The sequence below is a fragment of the Emericellopsis atlantica genome, assembly GCF_019669845.1.
Source record: "Emericellopsis atlantica unplaced genomic scaffold F5Z01scaffold_11, whole genome shotgun sequence".
Taxonomy (NCBI): domain Eukaryota; kingdom Fungi; phylum Ascomycota; class Sordariomycetes; order Hypocreales; family Bionectriaceae; genus Emericellopsis; species Emericellopsis atlantica.
In genome coordinates, this window is record NW_025764713.1 from 804,539 (window position 1) to 827,343 (window position 22,805).

Consider the following 22,805-nt stretch of genomic DNA (forward strand, 5'->3'; position numbering starts at 1 on the left):
ATCCCGATGGGCCGCTGAAATCAGCGCCAAGCCAGCTCGCTGTCTTGTCCTCCATCATCGACCAGGTGTCGAGAGCCTGGCCGCTCGCGCAACGGTGAAACGTGTCTGCGACGGGGCGTCTGTCCCTGCAAAGTCAACAACTCCCTCTCATGACAACCATCAATGTCTCGTCAAGCTCAGTACGTATGCGCGTCTGGCAGCCACGAGTCGACGACAGTCCCCAGGCCCACGTTCCTCGTCACTGGCACTGCATGCCGGCCGGCCACGTCGCGGGCTCATCCTGGTCAGTTCCTAGTCTCGACTAGAGCGGCAGACGGGAAGCTGTGGAGTTCCTAATATTGCTTCCCCAGAGCTCGACCATGCGCTGACATGTACTACGTAGTCGTCGACTCGTCGTCATCGCCTAGAAAATTCCAATGAACCGTTATTTCCGTGGATGTGTACGTACGTATGCCAATATTCTCGTGTACAGTCGATACTGTTCTCGTGTTGGAGGCCTGGCAGCCCTCCTTTATGCACGTGTTATGCAGGTCCGCAACTTTATTCCATCCATCTCCGGATGGACGTGCCGGGGTTTTCGCGCTGCCACCGCTGCCATGGTAATCAGGCTGCCGAGGCGGCATGCTGTTGGTGAACAAAGCGACGGAGGTGGTTGATTTGGGTCGATGCTGAGTAGAACAATGGAATATGCGTACTCTCTGTCTAAAGCAAGTTCGCATAGTGCGTTCCTCATAGGGACTAGGATCAGTAGCTCAACTGGTTGGTTGTCCGCGCATGAGAACTGATGGCTTGCGGTCCCGGGTAGTCAATTCAGCTCCACCACAGGCCTGAAATTAGTGACAAAGTCCCCGAATTCGGCCCCCTTTTAGCATTGACATCTGTCGCCTCACGGTCATGACCTGCACCACACCATGGACAAGCTCCCATCCGAGATCATCGACCTCATCCTCGACCAATGCCTTATCCAGCTCACCCGCAACAATGTCCTCGAGTTCCGCCTCGTCTGCCGGGCGTTCGACTGCCATCTCAAGCGATGGGGTTGCTACAACCTCACCCTCGACTACTGGCGCATGATGGACCGGCGGCCCCAGATCGAAGCCCTCCAGACGATAGGCTACCACTGCCGGAGCCTGCTCCTGGACTTTGTTGTCCTGCGCGATGAAAGTGAGTCCGCGCCTTCACTTCCCTCCTTCAGGCAGCACGGTTGCGATCACTACTATTAGTACCTTATGTATACATGTACTGACTATCCCCCCTCCAGGGGAACTCTACTTCAACGAGCAGCTCTTCCACCACGACCCCGCCATGGCCGAGTTCTGCGAGACGCTGCAGCACAAGTTCGCCATGCACGAGGACACCTTTACCGAGTCGGACTTCCTGGACAACCTCGGCCAGGTCCTCTTCTACTGCCGCTCGACCCGCATGCTCCGACTCGCCCTGCCGTTCCAGGTGATCCCAGGGCGCACCGAGACGGCGACCAGGATCCTCGCCAACACATTCAAGGCCCTGGCGGACAGGCCGGAGGAAGGCTCGGCGCCCCTCGAGGTGCTCGTGATGGATCTGGTCCGCGACATATCGCTCTGTCAAATATGGACGAACCCCAGTGACATTGCCAACGTGTTCACCGTCATGGCGAAAGTGAAGAACCTGGTCATCAGCTACCGCCAGGTCGAGACGCTGTCCGAGGTCGCGCTGGTGTTTGGTGCCTCCATATGGTCCGTCGCGGGCAGCTCCAGTTGCCTGGAAACGCTGTGCCTGATCGGCAACCAGCACACGACGAATTCGCCGCCCAACAGGACGTGGACCAACGGCGTGGACACCACGCCCGACCAGTGGAGCTGCAAGACGCTCCCTCGGATCAAGTTCCAAGCAGGGCCCTGGACTAGCCTGAGGTGCCTGGAGTTGAGGTCGATGAACGTGAGCCCCGAGGTCATGGTCCAGTTGGGCGACGAAATGGGCGACACGCTGCAGGAGCTGTATCTGAGTGACGTCTGGCTCATGGTGGATGGGTTGCGCGCCCATGGCGAGGACGACGCGTGGCTCAACGACTTGGCGCTCTGGGTCGGCCACCCGGATCGACGGCCGCCTGAGCATGCCAGCTGGATCGCCATGGAGCTGCGCAGCAGGATGACGGCTCTGCGGATCTGCCGCGCCTCCTCCCTAGGCTACGAGACCTATGTGGACAGCGATCGCGACAGACTGGCGAATTTCGACCTCCGAGATCCCTGCGGGCTGGGCCGCACGCTCGCGCAGCGCTTCGTCGAAGTCGTCACGGGCTGCGAAGGTCCTCCGGACAAGGAGACCGGGGAACCCGTCAAGTACCTCCCACCCGACTCCTGGCACGACCACCTGCTCCACGAGACCAGGCCGCGCCCGTCGCAGGTCGTCGAGTACGACACGACGGCGTACCATCTGTCTGTCGCGAATCCAACCTCGGTGTGGCTGGATCGGGGCATGCACGAGTTCTTCCCGGACAAAACCGAGGCGAGCGCCCAGATGGTGGACCGCTTTACGACGACCTTTGCGAAAGGCATGCAAGAGCTGAGGATGAGACTGTTGTCACAGGCGAGTCAGGGGCTGCAGCGCGAGGTAGAGGAGTGAGTGAGGAGTTGATGGACAACCCGACAAATGATACCCACAATGCATAGCATGGCTTTGAGCACGTCTTTTTGGAAGATGACATTGGCCGCGATGGTTCACGTTGCTCTGTACTGATAGATGCATGGCCCTTTTCTTTGGGCGACTTGATTCATTGATAGGATGTCCCTTCTGTGGGATCCCTCCCCCGACAGAAACGGGGATATCTATCTATCTATTCTTCATGTGCGCGAGGATCTTCCTCCCCCACACTCACTCCAGTGCACTCTTATTGCGCGCTGCCGTTCCCGTTCTTCTGGCCCCCCACGGCCCTCTCGACGGCTCGTAGCACGTCATTCCTCAGATCCTCCGCGTCCTCGACGCCGCAGCTCACGCGGACCAAATCGTCAAAGACACCGACGGCCTCCCTCTGATCACGCGGGATACCAGCGTGGGTCATGCTGCTAGGCAGCTCGACGAGCGACTCAACACCGCCGAGGGACTCAGCGAGGGTGAAAATGCGTGTCTCCTGGCAGAAGCGCTCAGCAGCAGCGTGGCCGCCCTTGATGCGGAAGGAGAGCATGCCGCCGCCCATGCCGTTCCTGTGCTGCTTGAGGGCGATGGCGCGGTGGGGGTGGGAATCGAGGCCCGGGTAGTTGACGGAGATGACGTTGGGGTCGGCCTCGAGGGCGGTGGCGACGGCCATGGCGTTGGTGGAGGCCTCGCGGGCGCGGAGGTGGAGGGTCTTGAGGCCGCGGTGGGCGAGCCAGCTGTCAAAGGCGGAGGGGACGGCGCCAATGGCGTTCTGGAGGAAGCCGAGGCGGTCCTTGAGGGCGTCGGCGTTGAAGGCGGCGACGCCCATGACGACGTCCGAGTGGCCGTTGATGTACTTTGTGACCGAGTGGACGACAATGTCGGCGCCGAGGTCGAGGGGGTTCTGGACGTAGGGGGAGAGGAAGGTGTTGTCGACGACGACGAGGACGCCGTGGCGGTGGGCGACGTCGACGACGGCGCGAATGTCGACGAGGCGCAGGGTCGGGTTGCTGGGGGTCTCGATCCAGATGAGGCGGGTGTCCGGGGTGATGTGCTCGCTGACGTCGACCTCGATCTCGGGGGTGAAGGTGACGCGGACGCCGTGGGCCTTGGCGACCTGTGTGAAGTAGCGGTGGGTGCCGCCGTAGACGTCGGAGACGGAGATGACGTGGGAGCCGGCGGCGAGGCTCTGGAGGATGGTGGCCGTGGTGGCGCTGCCGGAGGAGAAGGCGAGGGCGTAGCGGGCGTGCTCGAGCGCGGCGACGGCCGTCTCAAAGTTCTCGCGGTTGGGGTTGGAGGAGCGCGAGTACTCAAAGGCGCCCACGGGCTTGCCCACGGCGGTCTGCGCAAAGGTGGTCGACAGGGAGATGGGCTCGATGACCGCGCCGGTAGAGGGGTCGTGTGGTGAGCCCGCGTGCACAGCGAGGGTGCCGAACTTGTTGACGGGGCTCGGGGGACGAGGAGGCGTCGCGACGGGGTTGGTGTCGGCCACAATGGCGGCGGCTGCTGAGGGCGACATGCTGTGTGGTGGTGTCTTGTTGGAGGGAGGTAGGTGGTGGTGATGTTGGATGGATGGATGATGGCCAGGGTTTAGATAGAGGCGGGGAGAGAGAGGCTGGATGTGTCTGCGCTCGAACAACAAGGTGATCCTCTGTCCGACTGCTTCTCACTGGCGTCAGGTGTCTCTCACGTAATTTGATGCGCCCAGATATGCGGCTGTCTCAAGGAAGCAAGTCGAAATCTTTTTTTTCCTGCTCGTCCTCTTTGTCGACTTTGCGACCGGGTTTCGGGTTCGAGGCTAGAGACGGCCAGCCCCGGCTGATTATGCTCAAAGGGCTCAAGGGCGGTGGAGGCGTGGGTCCTAGGGCGTAGCGATGTGTAAGGGAATCAATTGACGGAAGACTTTGCGTGGGAAGATGTTCTCAATTGCAGATGGGCGAGGAGGAGGGGATGGATCGCCCGGACGAGCGAGTCAAGCAGGCGCTGCGCTGAGGACAGAGAGACAGAGAGACAGAGAGTGATTCAGATGGATAAAGGCTGGTCCAACTCTAAAATGGTGCCATCGGGGACGGGCACTTTATACTGCGAATGTACTTGAGACCAGCCAAATGACCACGATGGTGCAATAGCCGTGGCCTGTTGTCAAACGTAGTACCCTTCCAGTTAGCACGCGGGCTTGGGCTCTGACTGATGACATGCGGATTCGGATTCCGGTTTCGTACGTAACTGGTGATGAATGCCACAGTGCTTGGCCCTGCATCACCTGCTTACTTGAGCCGCTTTGTAATTCACGAATTGTCAGGCTGCGCCGGCCAGTAGCGGGCCATTGGAGCGTCGTCGATTTGAATGGAATCCAGTATTACCCATCAAGTGACGAGAAGCAAGTTGTGACCTGCGGTGTTGACGACCGCAATGATGGCCTCATCTGGGAGGTAGGCCACTGGGTGAAACCTTCGAGAAGCAATAGTGACAGCGATGCTCAAGGTTGGCCTAACTCACGTCAAGTGCCACGTTTACGACCTACTGCCCTCTCTGCCTTGTCTTTCGCCCATGAGGCGAATGCTGTTAGTCGACTCTTGCGAGAAGCTACCCAAAAGCAATACGCGTGTCTGCAAAAGACTCGAGCTTGCGAGGCGGAGGTGGTTGACAGCCTCTCTCGTTGGACACGGACGAAGCTTCAACGGTTCTGACATTTGACCCCAGGCGATCATCTCGCTGATCCCACCACCTGCCTACCCTGTAGCTAGGTCGGAATAGTTGTGGCCCGACGCCATTGACCAATCGTCGTCTTGATAAGCCACTCGGTGGCTCGGGATGGCTTCGGCAGGCTGTGGCAGTGCACTGACCCCCTCCACGCCTCCATCGCCGCCTTGCCTTGCTTCGAGAAGCAGTCTCCAATTAACTTAACGTTAGGGGTCCTGATCTGTCCTGATCTGACCTGTTCCTGGACCTGATAGCCAACAAGCACGCCCGCCCACCAGCCCTATTTCGCCTCTTGCTCTCGGATGCCGATGCACAGTTGACGGCCGCCGCGCGTATCAAGCCAACGTAGAACCACGCGAAAGCAAGCCCCTGTAGGCTTCTATTTCGGTCCCTCGGCAGTCTTGAACCTCACCAGCCTTCGCGAGCGAGCGATTCCATGTTTCCTTAAAGGCTAGGCGTCGAGCTCAACTCAACGAAGCAAGCGGCCATGCTTGCCGTCCGTCGCGATATCCGAGCATCAACTGCTACGGTAGCTTAGTTCATTCCGCCCATCTTCCTCGAACATGCCCCCTCGGAGATCGCACAAGAAGTCGCGGGCTGGGTGTCGCCGGTGCAAGGTCCGCAAGATCAAGGTACGTTGCGCTGTCTCCCTTGGCCCTGTCTCTTGTCTCGGATTGGGGCTGACCTGACTACCAGTGCGACGAAGTCCACCCACGATGCGGCAACTGCACGAAACATGGCGTCGTGTGCGACTTTGAGTCCAACGAGGTGGCAGACGACCTTGCCAGCGTCTCTACGCCGGCAGCCCCGAGCCCCTTGCCTCCAACACCTGCGGCATCCTATGCGCGGGCCAACCCCCAGCCTCCGAGACGATCACCTCCGCGTCCGCCCTCGGTGACACCACGCCTTGTCTTTAACCAGCCCCCGACACCCAAGGTGTCCAGCGTCACCGCCCAGGTCAGCAGGCTCATGGAGCTGCGCCTGATGCACCAGTACACCAACGTCACATCCAAGACGCTCCTCACAAGCTCGCCTGTCACGGAAGATATCTGGCAGCGCGCCGTGCCGCAGATGGCGTTTGAGGGGCGGACATATCTCGCGGACGCCATCCTGTCCGTCGCGGCGCTGCACCTGCGCTCCCAGGCGCCCGAGGACAAGTCCCTGATACGCGCGACCCACGCCTATACAGCGTCGACGCTGGCCGAGTACTGCGCCTCGCTGGAAAAGGGCATCACATCGGACAATGCCGAGTCCCTGTTCCTGACGGCGTCCCTCATCGCGTTCCAGTCGGTGGCCTCGCGGATATTTGCGAAAGACGACGCCGAGCCCGACGACCCCAACGCCCGCTATGCGCTCCCGCTGCCATGGTTTCACTCCTTCCAGGGCGTCAAGACCGTGGTGGCCACCTCGTGGCAGTGGATACGGAACAGCAACATTGTCAAGAGCGTCATTGATTCTCAGCCGAGTCTACAGCTGGACCTGAACCCGCTGGGGCCCAACTCCTTCTTCGGCCACCTGCTCGAGGGCCTGGACGAGGAGATTGCCGAGGAGGCGCCCGACATGGTACCGTCGACGACACAATGCTACTCGCACGCCATCTGCGTGCTCAACTGGGCGCACAAGAGCCCGCATCCCGCGGCGGCGCTGGCGTTCCCCGCCACCGTCGCCCGCCGCTTCATCGAGCTCGTGGAGATGAAGAGGCCACGGGCGCTGGCGACCATTGCGTGCTTCTTCGCCCTGCTCAAGCGTCTCGACGGTGTGTGGTGGCTGCACGACGTGGCGCGCCGTGAAGTCATGGGCCTGGTCGGGCTGTTCGAGTCCGGGTCCAAGTGGTGGCGGCACCTCGAGTGGCCGGTGCGGATCGCTCTCTGGGACGGCAGCAATATCCCCCCCGAGATTTGGGGCACCGACTGGGAGACGAGTGTGCCCCCGGATACCAGCCAGGGGTTTGTGGATCACATTGAGCTGGTGGCCGAGCTGATGGGCCAGTCTACGCATGATCTGCTCAACGTGGCCACTCCTTTTACGGGGGAGCCACCACTCACGGCCGAGTCGCCGGATTGATTGCATTGATCTACTAGGTACTAGACTACCATGTGCTGCATTTCGGGCGTTGAGGGCATTACACGATATCCGGAGAGGGTAGTGCGAGCGGGTTCACTGGTCATATTTTTGCACGTATATACAAGCAGTCAGTTATCTGCTTTACCAGCATCACATGATGGCCATATAAAGAGGTCAACAATTGGCATGATGTTCATTTCTGTAATAGAGTCTAGACATGCGCATCGTGACTGTGGGCCACACAAAAGGATGTTCCCGTCCGCAACGCCAAACGCCTCCAAGCCAAAGCAATGGCCACGCTCACTGCTCACGCCTTTCGGATCTTCTTGGTTACCTCCTCGGCCACAACCTCCTCGACCGCACCGTCGTCGTCGTCGGCATTGTCCGCGGCCTGCACGTCCCTTGACCGCTTGAGACCCTTCATCTTCCTCGTCTGCAGCTGGCTCAGGTCCTGGCGGCCGAGATGCACACGACCAAGCTTATCGCCCATGGAGTCGGTCGTGATGTTCTTCTTGGTCCTCTCCTCGAGGCCGCGAGGCTTCTTCATGGCGAGCTTGCGCGTGGCCTCGTCGGGGACCTGGATGCGGCCGACGACAAAGTCCATCCGGGGGCCCATCTCCTCGACCTCGACGCGCGGGAGGCGCTGGCCGCTGCGCTTGGTGCGGATGAGATAGGTGCGCAGGTGGATCTTGGGCTTGGCGTCGCCCTCGCCCGTCGTCTCCTCGGCGGTGAGGGAGACAATGTACTGTAGGCCCTCGACGTCAATCTTGTCGCTCGTCTCGCCCTTGAAAAAGTCGACAAACATGCTCTTGGCGAGGGTGAACTCGTTGTCGACGGGGCTCTCGAACGCGGTGCCGGCAAAGAGCAGCATCGGCCGCAGGCCCACGGCGAACTTTTTGGTCTTGAACTGGCCCAGCGTCCGGAACGTGGTCGGGTCCAGGATGAGCTCGAGCATGTCAAAGACCTTGTAGCCAAAGGTGCGCACCAGCGTCAGCGCGTGCGGTCGCTTCTTGCTCGAGCTGCCAAAGCACAGCAGGCTGGCGTCGTTCTTCTCGGAGAAGAACTCGAGCGACGAGGCGTCGTCGAATGGGTGGATGGGGTTCTTCTTTGTGAACTTTTTGGCGAGCGGCTGGCGCATCGTGTGCAGGTCCGTCAGCGCGTCCTGCACAATCTGCGAGCAGGTCGTGCCGCGGAGGAAGAGGCACGTCTTGGGGTTCTCGTTGACCTTGGACTCGCGCTTCTCGAGGGCCCGCTTGGAGCGGGCATTCTTGGGTTTCCTGGGGGAGAGTCAGTGCCTGGAAGTAGAGAGGTGTAGAGAATGCACATACACTTGACGCAGCATCGTGTCAGCTGTGAGGATGTGACGGGGAATGGGTGGTAAAGCTTGCTGGCGAGGTTGGCGGCTGGACTTTGAAGATTTGCGACGATTTGCAAAAAAGTTGTTATCGATAGCCGGGACGACAGGTGGGGTTGATGCAGGGTAGCTGATTTGGGATTACTGGTGCAGGGTAGGTCAGAAGGGTGGCCACCCGAGTGAGAGGTCTATCTGTCAAGATGAATGCAGGTATTCATCCCGTGCCACTATATGGTAGATACTGGTTCATTAGATCAGGAACCATTACCAGCCAGAACGCCGCATACGTATCGTGAACGAACCACCTCGACCCCAACTAGTCACGTGCGACCCCGGATCGGCTGGCACTTCCTGCGGAGACAGACTTGTCAGCGCGCCGGGACCGGTCTGCCTCGGCTTCGAGCCCCGCCACTCACCTGGACCCTCCATCTACAACCAATTTAATTACCAAGGGACGTCACGGCAGTCCTGACAACCCATCTTCGCTTCCCCCCTGCTTCGACATTCCCTACTCCAGAATCATTCTTACCTACATCATAGCGCGCAATGTCTTTCATGGGAGGAGCCGAGTGCTCGACAGCGGCCAACCCGTTGAGCCAGTTCCAGAAGCACGTGCAAGATGACAAAACACTACAGCGAGACCGGCTCGTCGGGCGAGGGCCCTCACAGATGAATGGGTTCCGGAGCCAGAGTGCGAATGCGCCGCAGGACGAGGTAGGCCAGGCAGCTGCCACTCTGGATCCGTCCTAGGACCACCAGCTGACACCCGCTCCAGATGGTGAATGGGTTCCTGAACCAAGGGCCCAGTCTCCAACAAGAACCCGCCATGCCAGGCGGCCCAGCACAGCTAAATCCCATGCAGATGCGAGCCAGCTCCGCCTCGCCCTCCTGGGCCCAAGACTTCAGCACCCAGCCAGGCGTGGAGTCAGCCTTCCAGCCGCCCCCCAGCGCCCACTTCAGTCCCGAAGAGTTCGCCCGCTTCCAGTCGTCGTCGCGATCGAGTCCGCTACAACAGAACATGTCGAGCCAGATGCCCCAGCAGCGCGGGCCGATGATGGGGGCCCAGGGCATGATGGGCAATATGGGCATGGGCGGGTACGGCAGGTTCCAGCCCATGTACCAGAACCAACAGCAGCAGCCCATGCGCCAGCAGCAGCACGAGCCCGAGGGCAAGGGTAAGGGGAAGCTTGTCGAGTTGGACGAGCACAAGTGGGAGGAGCAGTTTGCGCAGATGGAGCTCCAAGACAAGGAGGCGGCCACGGCCCAGGACGAGGCGTTGGTGGGGGAGCGTGAGCTCGACGAGATTGACAAGGCGATGCAATCGGAAACAAACGAGTTTGGTGACTTCCAATCCATCTGGCGAGGAATACAAGCTGAGCAGGCGGCATCCAGGTCCATGGTCAACGAAGAGCAGTTCTTTGACCAGTTCGATACCGAGTGGACGAACGACATGATGCCCGATCTCAACGGCATCGGCGACTGGGGGCGATTCGGCGACCCAACCGTCGACAACTACATGTTTGAGGAGGACAACATCTTCGGCAACGAGAAGAACGCCTTCAACGAGGGCGTGCGGATCATGAAGGAGGGCGGGAACCTGTCGCTCGCGGCACTCGCCTTTGAAGCGGCCGTCCAGCAGAACCCGGAGCACGTCGAGGCCTGGGTGTACCTGGGCGCGGCCCAGGCGCAGAACGAGAAGGAGACGGCCGCCATCCGGGCGCTGGAGCAGGCCCTCAAGCTCGACCCGAGCAACCTCGCCGCGCTCATGGGCCTCGCTGTCTCTTACACCAACGAGGGCTACGACAGCACGGCCTACCGGACGCTGGAGCGCTGGCTGTCGGCCAAGTACCCCCAGATCCTAGACCGCAAGGATCTGCACCCCCCCGCCGAGATGGGCTTCACTGACCGGCAGCAACTCCACGAGAAGGTGACCAACCTCTTCATCAAGGCAGCTCAGCTCAGCCCAGACGGCGAGCACATGGACCCGGACGTGCAGGTCGGGCTCGGCGTCCTCTTCTACGGCGCCGAGGAGTACGACAAGGCCGTCGACTGCTTCCAGTCCGCCCTCCACTCGTCCGAGCTGGGGTCGACCAACCAGCAGGAGCAGGTGCACCTCCTGTGGAACCGCCTCGGCGCGACGCTCGCCAACAGCGGCCGCTCCGAGGAGGCCATCGCCGCCTACGAGCAGGCGCTGTCCCTCTCGCCCAACTTTGTCCGCGCGCGGTACAACCTCGGCGTCAGCTGCATCAACATCAACTGCCACCAGGAGGCCGCCTGCCACTTTCTCGCCGCGCTCGACATGCACAAGTCCATTGAGAAGGCCGGGCGGCAGCAGGCCAGGGAGATCTTGGGTGATGGTAGCGGCGGCAGCAACGGCAACGTTGACGAGGCGCTGGACCGCATGTCCGCCCAGAACAGGAGCAGTACCCTATACGACACCCTCCGGCGGGTCTTTACGCAGATGGGCCGTCGGGACCTGGCGGAGAAGACGGTCGCCGGCGTCGATCCGGACGTGTTCAGACCCGAGTTTGACTTTTAGACGTGCGGCGGATACCACATGACGCGGAGTTTGAATACAACACATGTACATTGGCATTGTGCACTGATACCCTACCATTATGTGAGCCACGCATGTCGAAACTGCCCAAGCTCTCTTTTGCGTTCCTGGGTCATTTTATTTTCTTGGTTTTCCATCTAGATCTGGCTCTGGTTCTGTCTTTGAGCTCCATCTGTTGTGGCTCACCACCGCTTGTTGGCCCTGAGACCACGCGGATGAATAGTGTTTCTGATTTGGATTGTGGGGGACTGTGTCTTTTCCGCGCAAAACACAAGGTTACTATCTCCATTGCCGGTGTTCACTGGCTAAGGTATACGCCCTCTGGCGAAAATGAGCCTGTTCTTCACCTTTTCAGGAGTGGATGTGATGCCAGTCCAGTCTTCATCCGGCGCCCACATATCCGGTAGTGCGCCTGTTTCTTTTTTTTTTTAAATGACGGAGATCGGAGTGCACAGACCGTTCATTTACGTAAAAGAGTAAACACGTAGTTGGTTGGGCTTATGTGTTGCTCTACGTGACTAGAGGTGAAGTGGTCCCTGGGTCTCACTCAGGAAACTTGGGAGGCGAGCCATGGTCAACAGGAAGAAGTTTCGGTTTATATATCAAACATATAGCTGCCTCGTAGAGTGGATATTTATATTGGACGAGAATGGACATGCATTATTCGGCGTCGATGAGGTAGGCCAACACAGATCCGTACATAAACGCAACCGTACGGGAGGATGCTTTATGTGAAATACTCCATGCCAAGGGCTCAACACATGACCGAGTGAACCACTTCAACTTTCTGCGAAACGCCATTCCCATTCTATGCACCACCCCTCTCGCCTCATACGCGAGCATACCTTTGACAGCGACATCAACACCAAGGACGTGGCACCAGAGAACATAACCTCTCCAGCGCCAAATCTCCATTATAAATTTACCAAAGTGCCAGCTTAGTGATTCACTCCCCACCCATCAGAGGAGTAGGAGAAAAATGGCCCGGGGCCGGCTGCAATTAAGTGAATGTCCTGGCGGACGAGGATATTGAATACCCTGAGGAGTTGGCAACTTGGCACTTGCTCAAGACGCCATATCCTTTAAGCTCCAACTATTAAAGATACAATCAACGACGTTTCCAACTGAGTAGTATCACATATGCCTAGTCGCTTCAACTCCAGATAAAGTGTCTATTGTCATGTTCGAAAAAGGGGTAGCCTCTAGGCGCCTCACAACTAAGCCTTGGCGCTGAGCTACCCTGTATGCGCTTAGTTACAGCCAGGTTCACCAGCTATCATTGCAGAATGCCACCACATACGCAATCATTTCATTGCACCACTTTCACTGGCAGAAAAATTCCCAGCCAAATCCATCACCTTTAATTACTGACTAGTCAGCCTCCGTCGTCGGCAGGCCAGGTGGCAGCGCAACCAGGTTCATGGATCCGGGGACTAGCGCAACCGTCAGGAAAAGAGGGAAGAAGACATGTGGTGTGTCGCTTCGGCCTCCCCTGCAACAGGGGTGATGTGATTGAGTCTGCAGATGGGTCTGAGCGAGAAGGTGACGGCCTCTGCAGAAGCTGCATGGCGTGTCGAAGCGGATGGAACATGGCATTGCATGGCCCTTTTGTCGAGCGAGTCGAGAGGTCTCTGCTCTGCTTGGCCGAATAACATTATTAGTTATAGCGCGACATAATACCGGTCATGCTATCAATACAGATATTCTGTTTATTAGTGATCCAAGACTTTACATACCTGGATTCTTTAAGTAATTAAATTATTATCCTTCTATAGAGACTATAATAACCTTTACTTACGCGAGAAAGCATTATTAAAACATTAATTATATCTTAAATATAGGATGTTATTTTTATTTACTTCGCGACATATTAAGCTAGATATAGGACCTTAATAGATAGAAGATCGGAACTTACATTAGGCCACTATATCCACAATCACCTAGAGCCAGCCGTTCCTTTGTCCCCTCTTCTTAGCCAACTGCTCTTTACAATCTAATGATCTTCTACTTCTGAGACATCAAGTTTTTATCGTCTGATTTCTGCTAAACCACTCTGTCTCGAATCAAGGCATGTGCTCCCTTTGCCCACATCAACGTACCTATGATGAGCGACAACAGTTCAACCTCAAATCTCACCGAAGAAAGCCGCGCAAGGGCCAGGACATTAGCAAACAAGCTTTTGTTAAGCCAGTTGAACTCGAATGTGACGGCTGACTCTGCTGCCGATTTCCTTGATGTCCTGAAGCAGCAGCTGGTCTCATACCCAGCGCTCGTTCAAAACTTGACCACAGCTGCTTTGAGCCGCGATACGCATCGTAGGTTACCCTCTCCAGTCCATGAGCCAGCCTTTACCCTGACCAGTGACTTGGCCGACATCACTCATGTTCTAGCGGACGAGTCGTGCCAGAGCTGGCATCTGGAAAACATGGAAGTGAACAGCTCGCTCCCGAGCACTGGGAGTTCGTTCGGGCCCTCAACACCATTCCTGCTCGAAGCTCGTTGCGCGATTGGATCGACTACCTCCCGACGGCGGCAATTGGTAAACACCCCATCGAGTATTCGCTGGACTGCCTCATCAGCCGATGGTTAGGTTAACAGTGATATCAGTGGTCACAATGAATTGAGAAATGATCGGGTTGAACATTGCCTCTCTAAACGGACCGTGCCCTAGTGAGGAAGCAAAGATGTCATCCATCTCATCCGGCACTTTGAACCAGTGGCCTTCTAGCTCTGCTCCCACATACTCCTTCCATTCGACTTCCCATCCTCCTTGACGGAGAACATCCGCTGCTTGTCGGCCTAGTTCCACATCGACGTACACGTCGTCGCTTCTTGACCCTCATCGCTATCATACTTCAGACTGTGTATCCCTAATAGTCACATTCCTAAACCACTGCTCCCTTTAACGATACAGCGGTGCAAGATCATTAAGTGAAGCTATTAGAACACTACTAGGATCGCTAGCTTAGTAGGGTATTTAGAAGATTGAATTAATTAAATTATAAAATTATTTAATATTTTAAAAAGTTACATAGTTATTAATAATATTAATACTACCTAGAATCTCCTTTATCTACGCTTTCAGCCAGTCGAGGGGTCGAAGACTCGAATGGCCACTGCACCGCATCTAAAAAGAGAAAGGCTGAATTGCAATTGAGAACAGTTCCTCACACTGTATAGCATCCGGCTGGCTCGCTGCGGCGTGGCATTGGGATCATCCTCGTTGATCGGCAAGGTGCATTCGCAACCACGCGTCGCAGGACCTGAACCGGTCCCTTTCAGGAACGTCCATCCACCGCTCAGTCCAATGCGATCAAATGCTTGCAGCCTTGGTCGGCGAACGGTCCACACTACTCGACAGTCATCTTGGAACGAATGAACGAGAGGCCACGCTCGCTCAGACACTCATATCAGACACTGGTAAGCGACTAGCCCGCAACGAGCTGAAAGAATTACCCCATGCGTCGATCCGCAGTGGTCTCATCACAATGGGAGAGAGACATGATGGTGTGCCAACTTGTCAGGAAAGAAGCGCAGGGCCGGCGGTTTCCAGTTCCACGGCCCAGGTTTCGACGACAGCCTCGGGGGCATCCAAACCACTGGGAGCTCGTTCGTCATTCCCGCCATGGGCGTGTGCGGCAGCGAAAGCTCGGACGGCGGTGCGCATTGGGAATCCCTGGATGAAGCACGGCGCAAGCTGTGTACACGAACCAACAATATGAACCCCAGCACACGCAGCCTTCGCCCTTCCCCTCAGCTGCTTTTGTCCAGACGCATCTGTGAGGCGTACGAGGCAACGGAATCGTGCTGACACCGGACGAAGGGCAGCTGTGTGCGGCAATGTCGAGATCATAGACAGACAGCACATACCACGCCTAATTCGCCGGACGTTTCTCCCCAGTGATGACACGAGATCCCTCCTGGCATGCGGTCTCATCATTCGCAGGCACGCGAGATCTGAACCAGTTACACATGCTCTGCGGAACTCGCCCAATGTAGAAGGCTGGCCATGATCTCATGCAGGGTGCCGCTCTGTGACAGTCAGGTCGCTTGGCCGTGTACCGTTGTCTTCAGCACTAAAATTGCACGACGTTGGGGGCCTTCAGGAATGTTGGGAAACTGTAGGGGAGTCGCGGTATCAGTCGCCAGAGCAGTGTGAGAATCATGTCGCAAACTTTAGTAGATTGGGGGCCGACCACCGGCAGCCTGGCACGTCAGGGGTCTTGTCCTGATCGTGTGCATTGCAAGACACATTGCTGGGTCGAGGTACACTAAAGTTTGATGGGCTCGAGGGCGATTCTAAAAGACAAAAAAAGAAAGAAAAAAAAAAGGGAAGAAAAATATACGTAGTAAAAGGGAAAATAAGGCTGACGTTGACTAGCAAGGGACGTCAGATTAACTCCAGCACCAGAAACAAAGCTTCATCCGTTGCCTTTGGCACATCTGGCATCTCACCCCATTCTGGACCTGCGGCACTGAGCAGGGCCACCACGGCTATCAAGAACCCGGCACTCGACTGACAGCCGTCGCGCGATCGATAAGGTGTACAATATTTATCGTTCCATTCCGATGTTCACTAATTGCTGTGCTCATCAGCCGTAAACCCCGGAAGCCATTCGCGAATGCCATTCCCCTCCACGGCAATCTGTGGAGCACGATACTCGATCGGTCCGTACAATATCACTATGTGATGGTGTCTCACGTCACGCATCGTGTCTCTGCCAGGTGCCTGGATCAGCAGGTGTGCTGTTCCAGTCAGACCTGGAGTTGTTTCAATCTCGAGATTGCCGGCCTCCTCTCTTGTGCTTTGTAGGTGCCTTTGTGAAGTCTAGTGGCCCACAGAAGGGACGCTGGGCAATGGCCTAACAAACCTTCTCAAAGCCTGCTATTTCCTAACGATCCTTTCGTTTCTTGCTGGATGGACGTGATGATAATAGTAACAGCACACTGACAGCTGCCTGCTAATTAGAGGGCCACCGTTTTCGTCCACGCCATCTGCGTTCCAGCAACAAACATGGCTCAACGCGGGCTCGGTAGCACTCGGCCCTTTACTAAGACTTTGACTCGGAACGATTCCAGGAGAGTTTGTGAGTGCGCCCTGTTGTTTTCATTTCTTGCAAATCTTCAGAGGATACAACACGGGAACAAGTGCCCATTTGTTGAGCGCGCTGACAGACAGGTAGGTAGGTGCCTGGCAGGCGAGTTCCGACTCGCAAATCAACGACGCAATTGTCCTCGCACAATGAGGCGGCCTCGCGCTAATGAAGCTGCACGAGCATGACTCCAAGCCTGTCACTTGACGGCGGTCCCTGGGCCCAAGTTGATGTGATCAGTCGTGAGCGCTGCGTAATCAATTTTCCACCTGCCGCGACCAACATTCGCTTCTCTGCGAGTTGTCGAGGCTCAACGTATGTACGTATACGCATCGCATACGCACAAGCGCCCAAAGCCAAAGTCTATCGCAGATGACATGTCATGGGGCACCTGGCAAACAAGTTCGCGCTGTGGAGACGCTGTGACCTACCGGCGACTTTCCCTCGCAGGCGGCAGACCTCAAAGGGGTCGGGCGACAGCCACGTTGTCGAGGAAAGGTTATCGCCGACTGCGCACACAGTATCGACGGCCTGCAGGTGGGACCAGGGCAGGGGTGAGGATCCCCTGCCCACAGGCTAGCGGGAACAAGGCACACCTCTCTCGCGCCTAATTATTTCACAGCAGGGGCCTGGCGCCTGCGTGCGACGTGCGTGCGTCCGTGCGGATGGGAAGCGTTCTGCAGCAATACGTGCTGGCTGGTTGGCTGGCTGGCTGGTCTTGTTGGTTGGTTGCACCGCAGCGTCCATGTCTCTGCGAAACAGCTCTCGCATAGTGGCACCTGCTGTGCCATCACGACGATGGCGCAATGACCGCCTGGGCCCCTCTGCATCTCGTCCGGATGAGGCGTCTTCCTTGACGGGGCAGAAGCAAGGCCCGCATGGTGCCTCGTCCAGGGGCCGATAGTGCGCGCTGTGCATCCACAGTGATGAAGACAGTGCGCTCTCTGCGAGGGCCAAGGCGAGATCCCGTGTGTGGAGGACGATCCTGCCAAGAAATAGCTCGCTCGATTGAGAGATTGACAGAGGCTTGTCGTCGCGCGAGGGGGGGTTATTACTGGAGGGGGGGGAGGGGGGAGGGGGCCTGGACACGCTGCTGGCTGGCTGGATGATCGTGGCGGACATTTTCACGTGGCTGCGGAAGATCGCGCATGCACAAGACCGCCGTGTCTGAGTGGTGCCTCTGCACATCCTGACACAGTGCGGGCTGTGCAGCTCGCATTAGCGGATAACACCCCTCGCATGCTAAGCATGTGCTTATGCACAAACAGCAGCACATGGCGTGGCTGGCTGGTGTGCTCGGCGATGTGCACGAGGGCAAGACGAACACGCGGATGAGTGCATCTAGGGCATTGATTGTTGAGCGGGTGAGACAAGACTGGATTTGATTCAGACTGGAGGCGAAGACGATCCACGACGTGCCTGGTTAGTGGCACCGGTACATGTACGTCCAGCATGTTAGTCATGTTGGACTTGGACGTCGAGCAACGACATATAGTCTGACACGTATCCAGAAAATTGTAATTCCCAAAACCTAGGCGGAGTTTCGAAATGACGTTTCTATGCAGGCTCGGAAGGAGGTGCTGTTACCGGCAAGGTTCCGTCTGGTGCACTGGCTCATTAGTCGATGAAGCACAATGCTCAAGTTACGTACAGTCAGCCTGAGATATCCATAGTGGGGAACCCCACGGAAGCCTCAACTACTACCACGAGAGTATCAGGAGGGTCTAACCGTAGAAGCAAGAAAGCTAGAGGCGGTGTTAATTATTCAAGAAGAATTACTAACCGGAAATTGAAATGTGAAATATCACAAGATAGCCTGGCCGATCTTACAACACTGTCCGCACTGCGATTCAGTAGTAGCCTCTCATGCAGTAGTTACATCAAGTAGTTGCATAAACAGCAAGGTATACGGCGACCTCGACGCATGCAGATCATAGACGGCTTTTGCACTGGCAGCACTGCACTGCGCATTCCTTTCTTTTTTCTACGGCGACTCGATCCTTTGGCAAAAGTACAGAAGCGGCGCCATTGCCGCACCAACTCTTCCGTTTCTTTCCCCTTTGGGGTTGTCCTGGCACTGCGAAGCGCGAGGTCTATCGTCCTTCCTTCGCGTGCCATGTCTGTTTTTGAGAGGATTGTGGCGTCCCTGCACCACCGCCACCGTCTCACATGCATAACCTTTCGGCGCACTCTGGCACTTTGTAAATCGTCCGAGGTGCAGTGTGCTAGGCTGCTAGCCTGCCAGGAAAGCGTATGCTCAGTAAGGGCCGGATGCACTGGGCGTGACGTGGCGTGGCGTGGCGTGGCGTGGCGTGGCGTGGCGTGGCGTGGCGTGGCGTGGCGTGGCGTGGCGTGGCGTGGCGTGGCGTGGCGTGGCGTGGCGTCTGCTATTAGCGATAGCCTAGCCGAAACCTGCAACATGGCTAACCGCGGAGGAAAAACTCAAGCTCAAGCTCATCAATGACCAAGCTAGATTGGTTGCTCCTAATACCTTTACGTGGCTAGGAAAAGCTTGCTGGCAAGTTTGTGGCCGTTTGAAGCGACGAAGGTAAAAACAAAACATAGTTTATCCAAAGACCCTTGGGAATTGTTCGCCAGACCCTGATGCACCCTGATAATCCTGTTGGCGCACATATAGTTGAGGCTCCGAAGTCAATTGTCGAGCCAAATGCTGCAAAGTTCAAAGTCCAGCAACGAGGTGGCCGAAAAGATGGCGCCTTTCACGAGATCGCAAGCTTGAATTTGAACGTTATTTTGCGGGGGAAAAGAAAGCAAATGTTAGTATAAATATCAAGTTCGCAAAGAGCCTCAAGATGCCATACCACAGATGCATACTGGTTGTTTCTGTGCCTCTCGTACCTCCAGTCACATTACCTTACCTTACCTTACCTTACGCAATATGTTGCCGGCCCTCGCTTCGCCGCTGCCATGCCTCCTCTGAGTCTTCGACCGAGCCGCAACCCAAATGATTACGGTATGTACGCTTTTCCATTGCATAGTAGAGCACACTGTGGCACTGTGCGGCGTCCGGTCGTAAAATGGCCGACGCTGCACTGGCAGTTGCCTGTGGGCCATCCATCTCAAGCTCAGTCCCCAAACCCCTCCCCCTGCTGGCCCCACCCCCTCCCACGAGTTGCAGGGATGCCAGGCGTGTGCGTCTGCTGCTGGACTGAAAGTCTGAGCCTGCCTGCCGCCGCTGCTTTTGCGAACCGCACACAAAGTTCGTCCATCCAGTCCATTTTCGGCTCGGAATCCAGGCCAGTCATCCTGGTGAGATGGAGGCCAGCTAGCCAAGCGAGGTCCTAGCCAGGGCACGCGAGTCAAGCTGGCTGGCACGCAGAAGAAAGGCAGCCAAGGCAGGCTCCAGTCTATTCGAGGGAAAGCACCCCTGAGGCCCCGAGGACGCGGCTGCAGCTCTGAATGCGGCATTGCGTGCCTTCTCGCGGTGCCTTTGATCCTTGGGAAAAAGTTCCAGCGACGGACCTGAAGCCAGCGTTCCACGTCGTGAGGCCCGGCCCTATTTTTCATGTCCTGTGCCGGGGACGACTGCCAACTGGACTGTGGACACAAGACAAGACAGGCGTGGCCAGTGGAGACATGGGCGGGTGAGTACGTACCTCGCGTACCCCCCTAGCAGCCAGGGCACCATGGCGCTCGTGCCTGGTGCTGCCAATGCTAGCGAGCGACAAGGCCATGACGGATTGGACCTGCGCAGCCGCACAGTGCCTGGTCCAGTCCATGTCGCTCGACCGTCTCCACACACCACCGCACGCACACATGCTGCTTGCTCTCTCCATCAGCTACTAGGCTCCTTGGCTCCCGCTTCCTCCTCGATCCGTCCGTCTGCCTGTCTGCCTGCGTGTCAACGACAAGGGAAATCCCTTTCCTCTCTGCTCACGATTCCCTCAACACGATACACGCTGGAGCTTGCAACCTCACGTTCCTGTCATTGTCATTCGAGTTCTTCACGTTACTGACGCGGTACCTCGCTGCAGCCTTGCCGAGTCGTGTTCGAGGGCGATCCAGATACCATTGCGTCAATCCTCGCCCTTTTCCCTACAATCCAACAAAGCGACGACGGATCTCGAACGGGGTCAGCTGCGCCCGCTACCAGCCCTCATCAACCCCGGATAGCCAACAGCGCCAATTGACGGAACAACGCCAAGGTTTCCCTCACTGTCTTTTGAGCCCCGTCTCGATGGAGACCGCAGTGCAGCCCAGGCCACAGCCGCCCAAGAGCCTCAACAAGCTGTTGAACAACGATGAGCCTCCCGCCAATGGCACGTCGCAGCTGCGGGATTCAGGCTTCTACTCGACGGGCGACATTTCCAGCAAACGTTTGTCATACCATGCATGCCCACGGTGGCTGTCTTGAATCAGAGCAATCATGCTAACAAGCTCCGTCACAGACACATCATCAGCATCCTTCAACAGCCACGGTCTGAGCCCTGCCGCCTCCGGGTACCAGTCATCAACCGACAAGACTCCCTCGCCCATCTCCGGCCACATGTCCACAAACCACCCTGTCATCTCGCCGACGGCGCCCAGCATGAGCGTCGCCCACATGGTCTCGCCAACGGCAACGCATGCCCCAGAGTACCGTCCGCTCCACCACCAGCGTTCCATGGACTCGGGCCACAGCTCGGCAACGATGGACGGCGCAACGCTAGCGAGGCGCGAGAGCGTGGACAGCAGGATCAACCAAGGCATATCCAACATACAATTGAGCAACAGCAACAATAACAACTCCCCCTACACCAGCCACAACCCTTCGACGACCTCCTTCCAGAGCACACTGCACTCGCAGCGCAACCCCCGATCAGGGCTCGAGACGCCGCCAGTCCACCGAATCTCCAACGGCTACGCGCCTCACAACGAAAGGAATCCCGACGCCAAGTACCCCCGGACGGCTCCGACCATCACCGGCCCGACTACCAGTCACATTGCTCGTGCGGCCGAGCCCGTCAAGGGTCAGGCATGGGCTTTCCCCGAAGACCGCGAGGACCCACGCTACAGCCAGCACTCGGCCTACGACCTGTCTCGTCGCAGCAGCATCTCCGAGTCCATTGCCAGCAGCCAGTTCACCGCCGACTCACGTCTGCCCCCCGGGCAACGCCGGCTTGACGATGGCCCCTCACCACCGGCGGTGCCGGAGATTCCGCTGCAGCATCGACAGGTGTCTGGGCTGCAGGATGATGGCATGACAGGCAACCAGCCCTACAGCCGCACGCCCGAGTTGCGCGTCAGCCACAAGCTGGCCGAGCGCAAGAGGCGCACGGAGATGAAGGAGCTGTTTGACAACTTGCGCGACCAGATGCCCCAGGAGCGAGGGACTAAGGCGTCCAAGTGGGAGATTTTGACAAAGGGTAAGTTTCGGCTGGCCGATGCGTGGATGACGAGGGGCCATGTACTGACTGATCTCTCGCAGCTATCGAGGAGCACAAGTACCAGGCAAGCCTGATTGCGCAGCTTCGCCACGAGAACAGCAAGCTCCGCCAGGAGAACGAAGCCATGCGCAGTCAGATGAGCGGATACCGCGTGGAGGCACCACCCGCGTCAGCACATCACGCCGGGGCGCCGCCGCCGCCTCCACAGCCACATGCGAACCATGCCTCGTACGCTCCGGAGTACAGCAGCGGCAGCCGCACAGAGCTACCCCCTCTGCGGTCTCTCGGGCCAGACAACATGACGGGCGTTCAGTACGAGGGTACCCCTAACGGAGCCGGGTATCGTCATGCCTAGAGGCGCGTCTGTCTGATCTGATCTGGTCTGATGCAGCCCGACAACATTGGTTCGATTCGTGTTACATTTATTGCCCCTGCTTGACTGGGGTCCCTTTTGGAGTTGTACTTGGATATCCGGACACGCGTCGTGCCGATTCCGCACACGAGGGTTACAGCCACCTCGACATTATCGTCATCTTCTCCTTTGTTTTATACATTCTGCCGGCGCCGACGGATCAGGGACGGATGGATAACTCTCCAGCGACGGTCAGGGGATCGGATGACTATGAGGACTTGGGAGGCAGCCGACGTGGTGTGGGCCCCCAGTCCAGGTTTATGTATGCTCTTTTCATGGGATGGGAATTGGGACACTGGCCACGGGACGGACTGTGGCCAGCAGCGTGAGGACAGTCGAGGAGCTTTATACCCATGTGATTTGCCAGCGAACGGTTGGTGCAGTTGACATGTGACAACGTGACGTGTAGTGACAGCGCAAGGGTCATTTCTGTGACTCCGCATGGCTAGGAGTATTAATAGTGAATACGTGTTCACCGGACCAAGGAGCTGATTTGCCTTGCATCAGCGTACGGACTCGGGAGTCGTTGGGTGGGTGGTTGCGGATTTTGCGGACTTTGGGACTGGACTAACACCCGAAGCGGACAAGAATCCCATCGGAGCGGACTTGTGCTGACAGACCGATG

General features: G+C 57.4%; 7 protein-coding genes across 7 annotated transcripts; 5 read left to right on the top strand and 2 right to left on the bottom strand.

Annotated features, from left to right (window-relative positions):
• The first annotated feature begins 815 nt into the window (after window positions 1-815).
• F5Z01DRAFT_77611 (uncharacterized protein) lies at window positions 816-2,922 on the top strand. The gene is made up of 2 exons (XM_046267126.1): window positions 816-1,164; window positions 1,262-2,922. The coding sequence occupies exons 1-2, from the start codon at window positions 912-914 to the stop codon at window positions 2,599-2,601; spliced, it is 1,593 nt and encodes a 530-aa protein (XP_046119083.1). The 5' UTR covers window positions 816-911; the 3' UTR covers window positions 2,602-2,922.
• Window positions 2,735-4,467, bottom strand: F5Z01DRAFT_77205 (cystathionine gamma-lyase). Its single transcript, XM_046267124.1, has one exon. It carries the CDS (start codon window positions 4,127-4,129, stop codon window positions 2,867-2,869), a length of 1,263 nt encoding a protein of 420 aa, XP_046119084.1. The 5' UTR covers window positions 4,130-4,467; the 3' UTR covers window positions 2,735-2,866.
• Window positions 4,468-5,588: 1,121 nt separating this feature from the next.
• Window positions 5,589-7,531, top strand: F5Z01DRAFT_77567 (uncharacterized protein). The gene is made up of 2 exons (XM_046267125.1): window positions 5,589-5,945; window positions 6,010-7,531. Exons 1-2 carry the CDS (start codon window positions 5,877-5,879, stop codon window positions 7,375-7,377), a joined length of 1,437 nt encoding a protein of 478 aa, XP_046119085.1. The 5' UTR covers window positions 5,589-5,876; the 3' UTR covers window positions 7,378-7,531.
• A 153-nt stretch (window positions 7,532-7,684) lies between these two features.
• F5Z01DRAFT_673699 (Brix domain-containing protein) lies at window positions 7,685-8,719 on the bottom strand (the record flags this gene model as incomplete). The annotated part of the gene is made up of 2 exons (XM_046264960.1): window positions 7,685-8,654; window positions 8,706-8,719. The coding sequence occupies 2 exons, from the start codon at window positions 8,717-8,719 to the stop codon at window positions 7,685-7,687; spliced, it is 984 nt and encodes a 327-aa protein (XP_046119086.1).
• A 558-nt stretch (window positions 8,720-9,277) lies between these two features.
• On the top strand, window positions 9,278-11,270 carry F5Z01DRAFT_673700 (tetratricopeptide-like protein; the record flags this gene model as incomplete). The annotated part of the gene is made up of 2 exons (XM_046264961.1): window positions 9,278-9,445; window positions 9,507-11,270. 2 exons carry the CDS (start codon window positions 9,278-9,280, stop codon window positions 11,268-11,270), a joined length of 1,932 nt encoding a protein of 643 aa, XP_046119087.1.
• Window positions 11,271-13,118: 1,848 nt separating this feature from the next.
• Window positions 13,119-14,304, top strand: F5Z01DRAFT_654130 (uncharacterized protein). The gene is made up of 2 exons (XM_046263403.1): window positions 13,119-13,603; window positions 13,657-14,304. The coding sequence occupies exons 1-2, from the start codon at window positions 13,390-13,392 to the stop codon at window positions 13,881-13,883; spliced, it is 441 nt and encodes a 146-aa protein (XP_046119088.1). The 5' UTR covers window positions 13,119-13,389; the 3' UTR covers window positions 13,884-14,304.
• Window positions 14,305-20,579: 6,275 nt separating this feature from the next.
• On the top strand, window positions 20,580-22,123 carry F5Z01DRAFT_621105 (uncharacterized protein; the record flags this gene model as incomplete). The annotated part of the gene is made up of 3 exons (XM_046261183.1): window positions 20,580-20,718; window positions 20,791-21,747; window positions 21,810-22,123. The coding sequence occupies 3 exons, from the start codon at window positions 20,580-20,582 to the stop codon at window positions 22,121-22,123; spliced, it is 1,410 nt and encodes a 469-aa protein (XP_046119089.1).
• Between the last annotated feature and the right edge of the window lie 682 nt (window positions 22,124-22,805).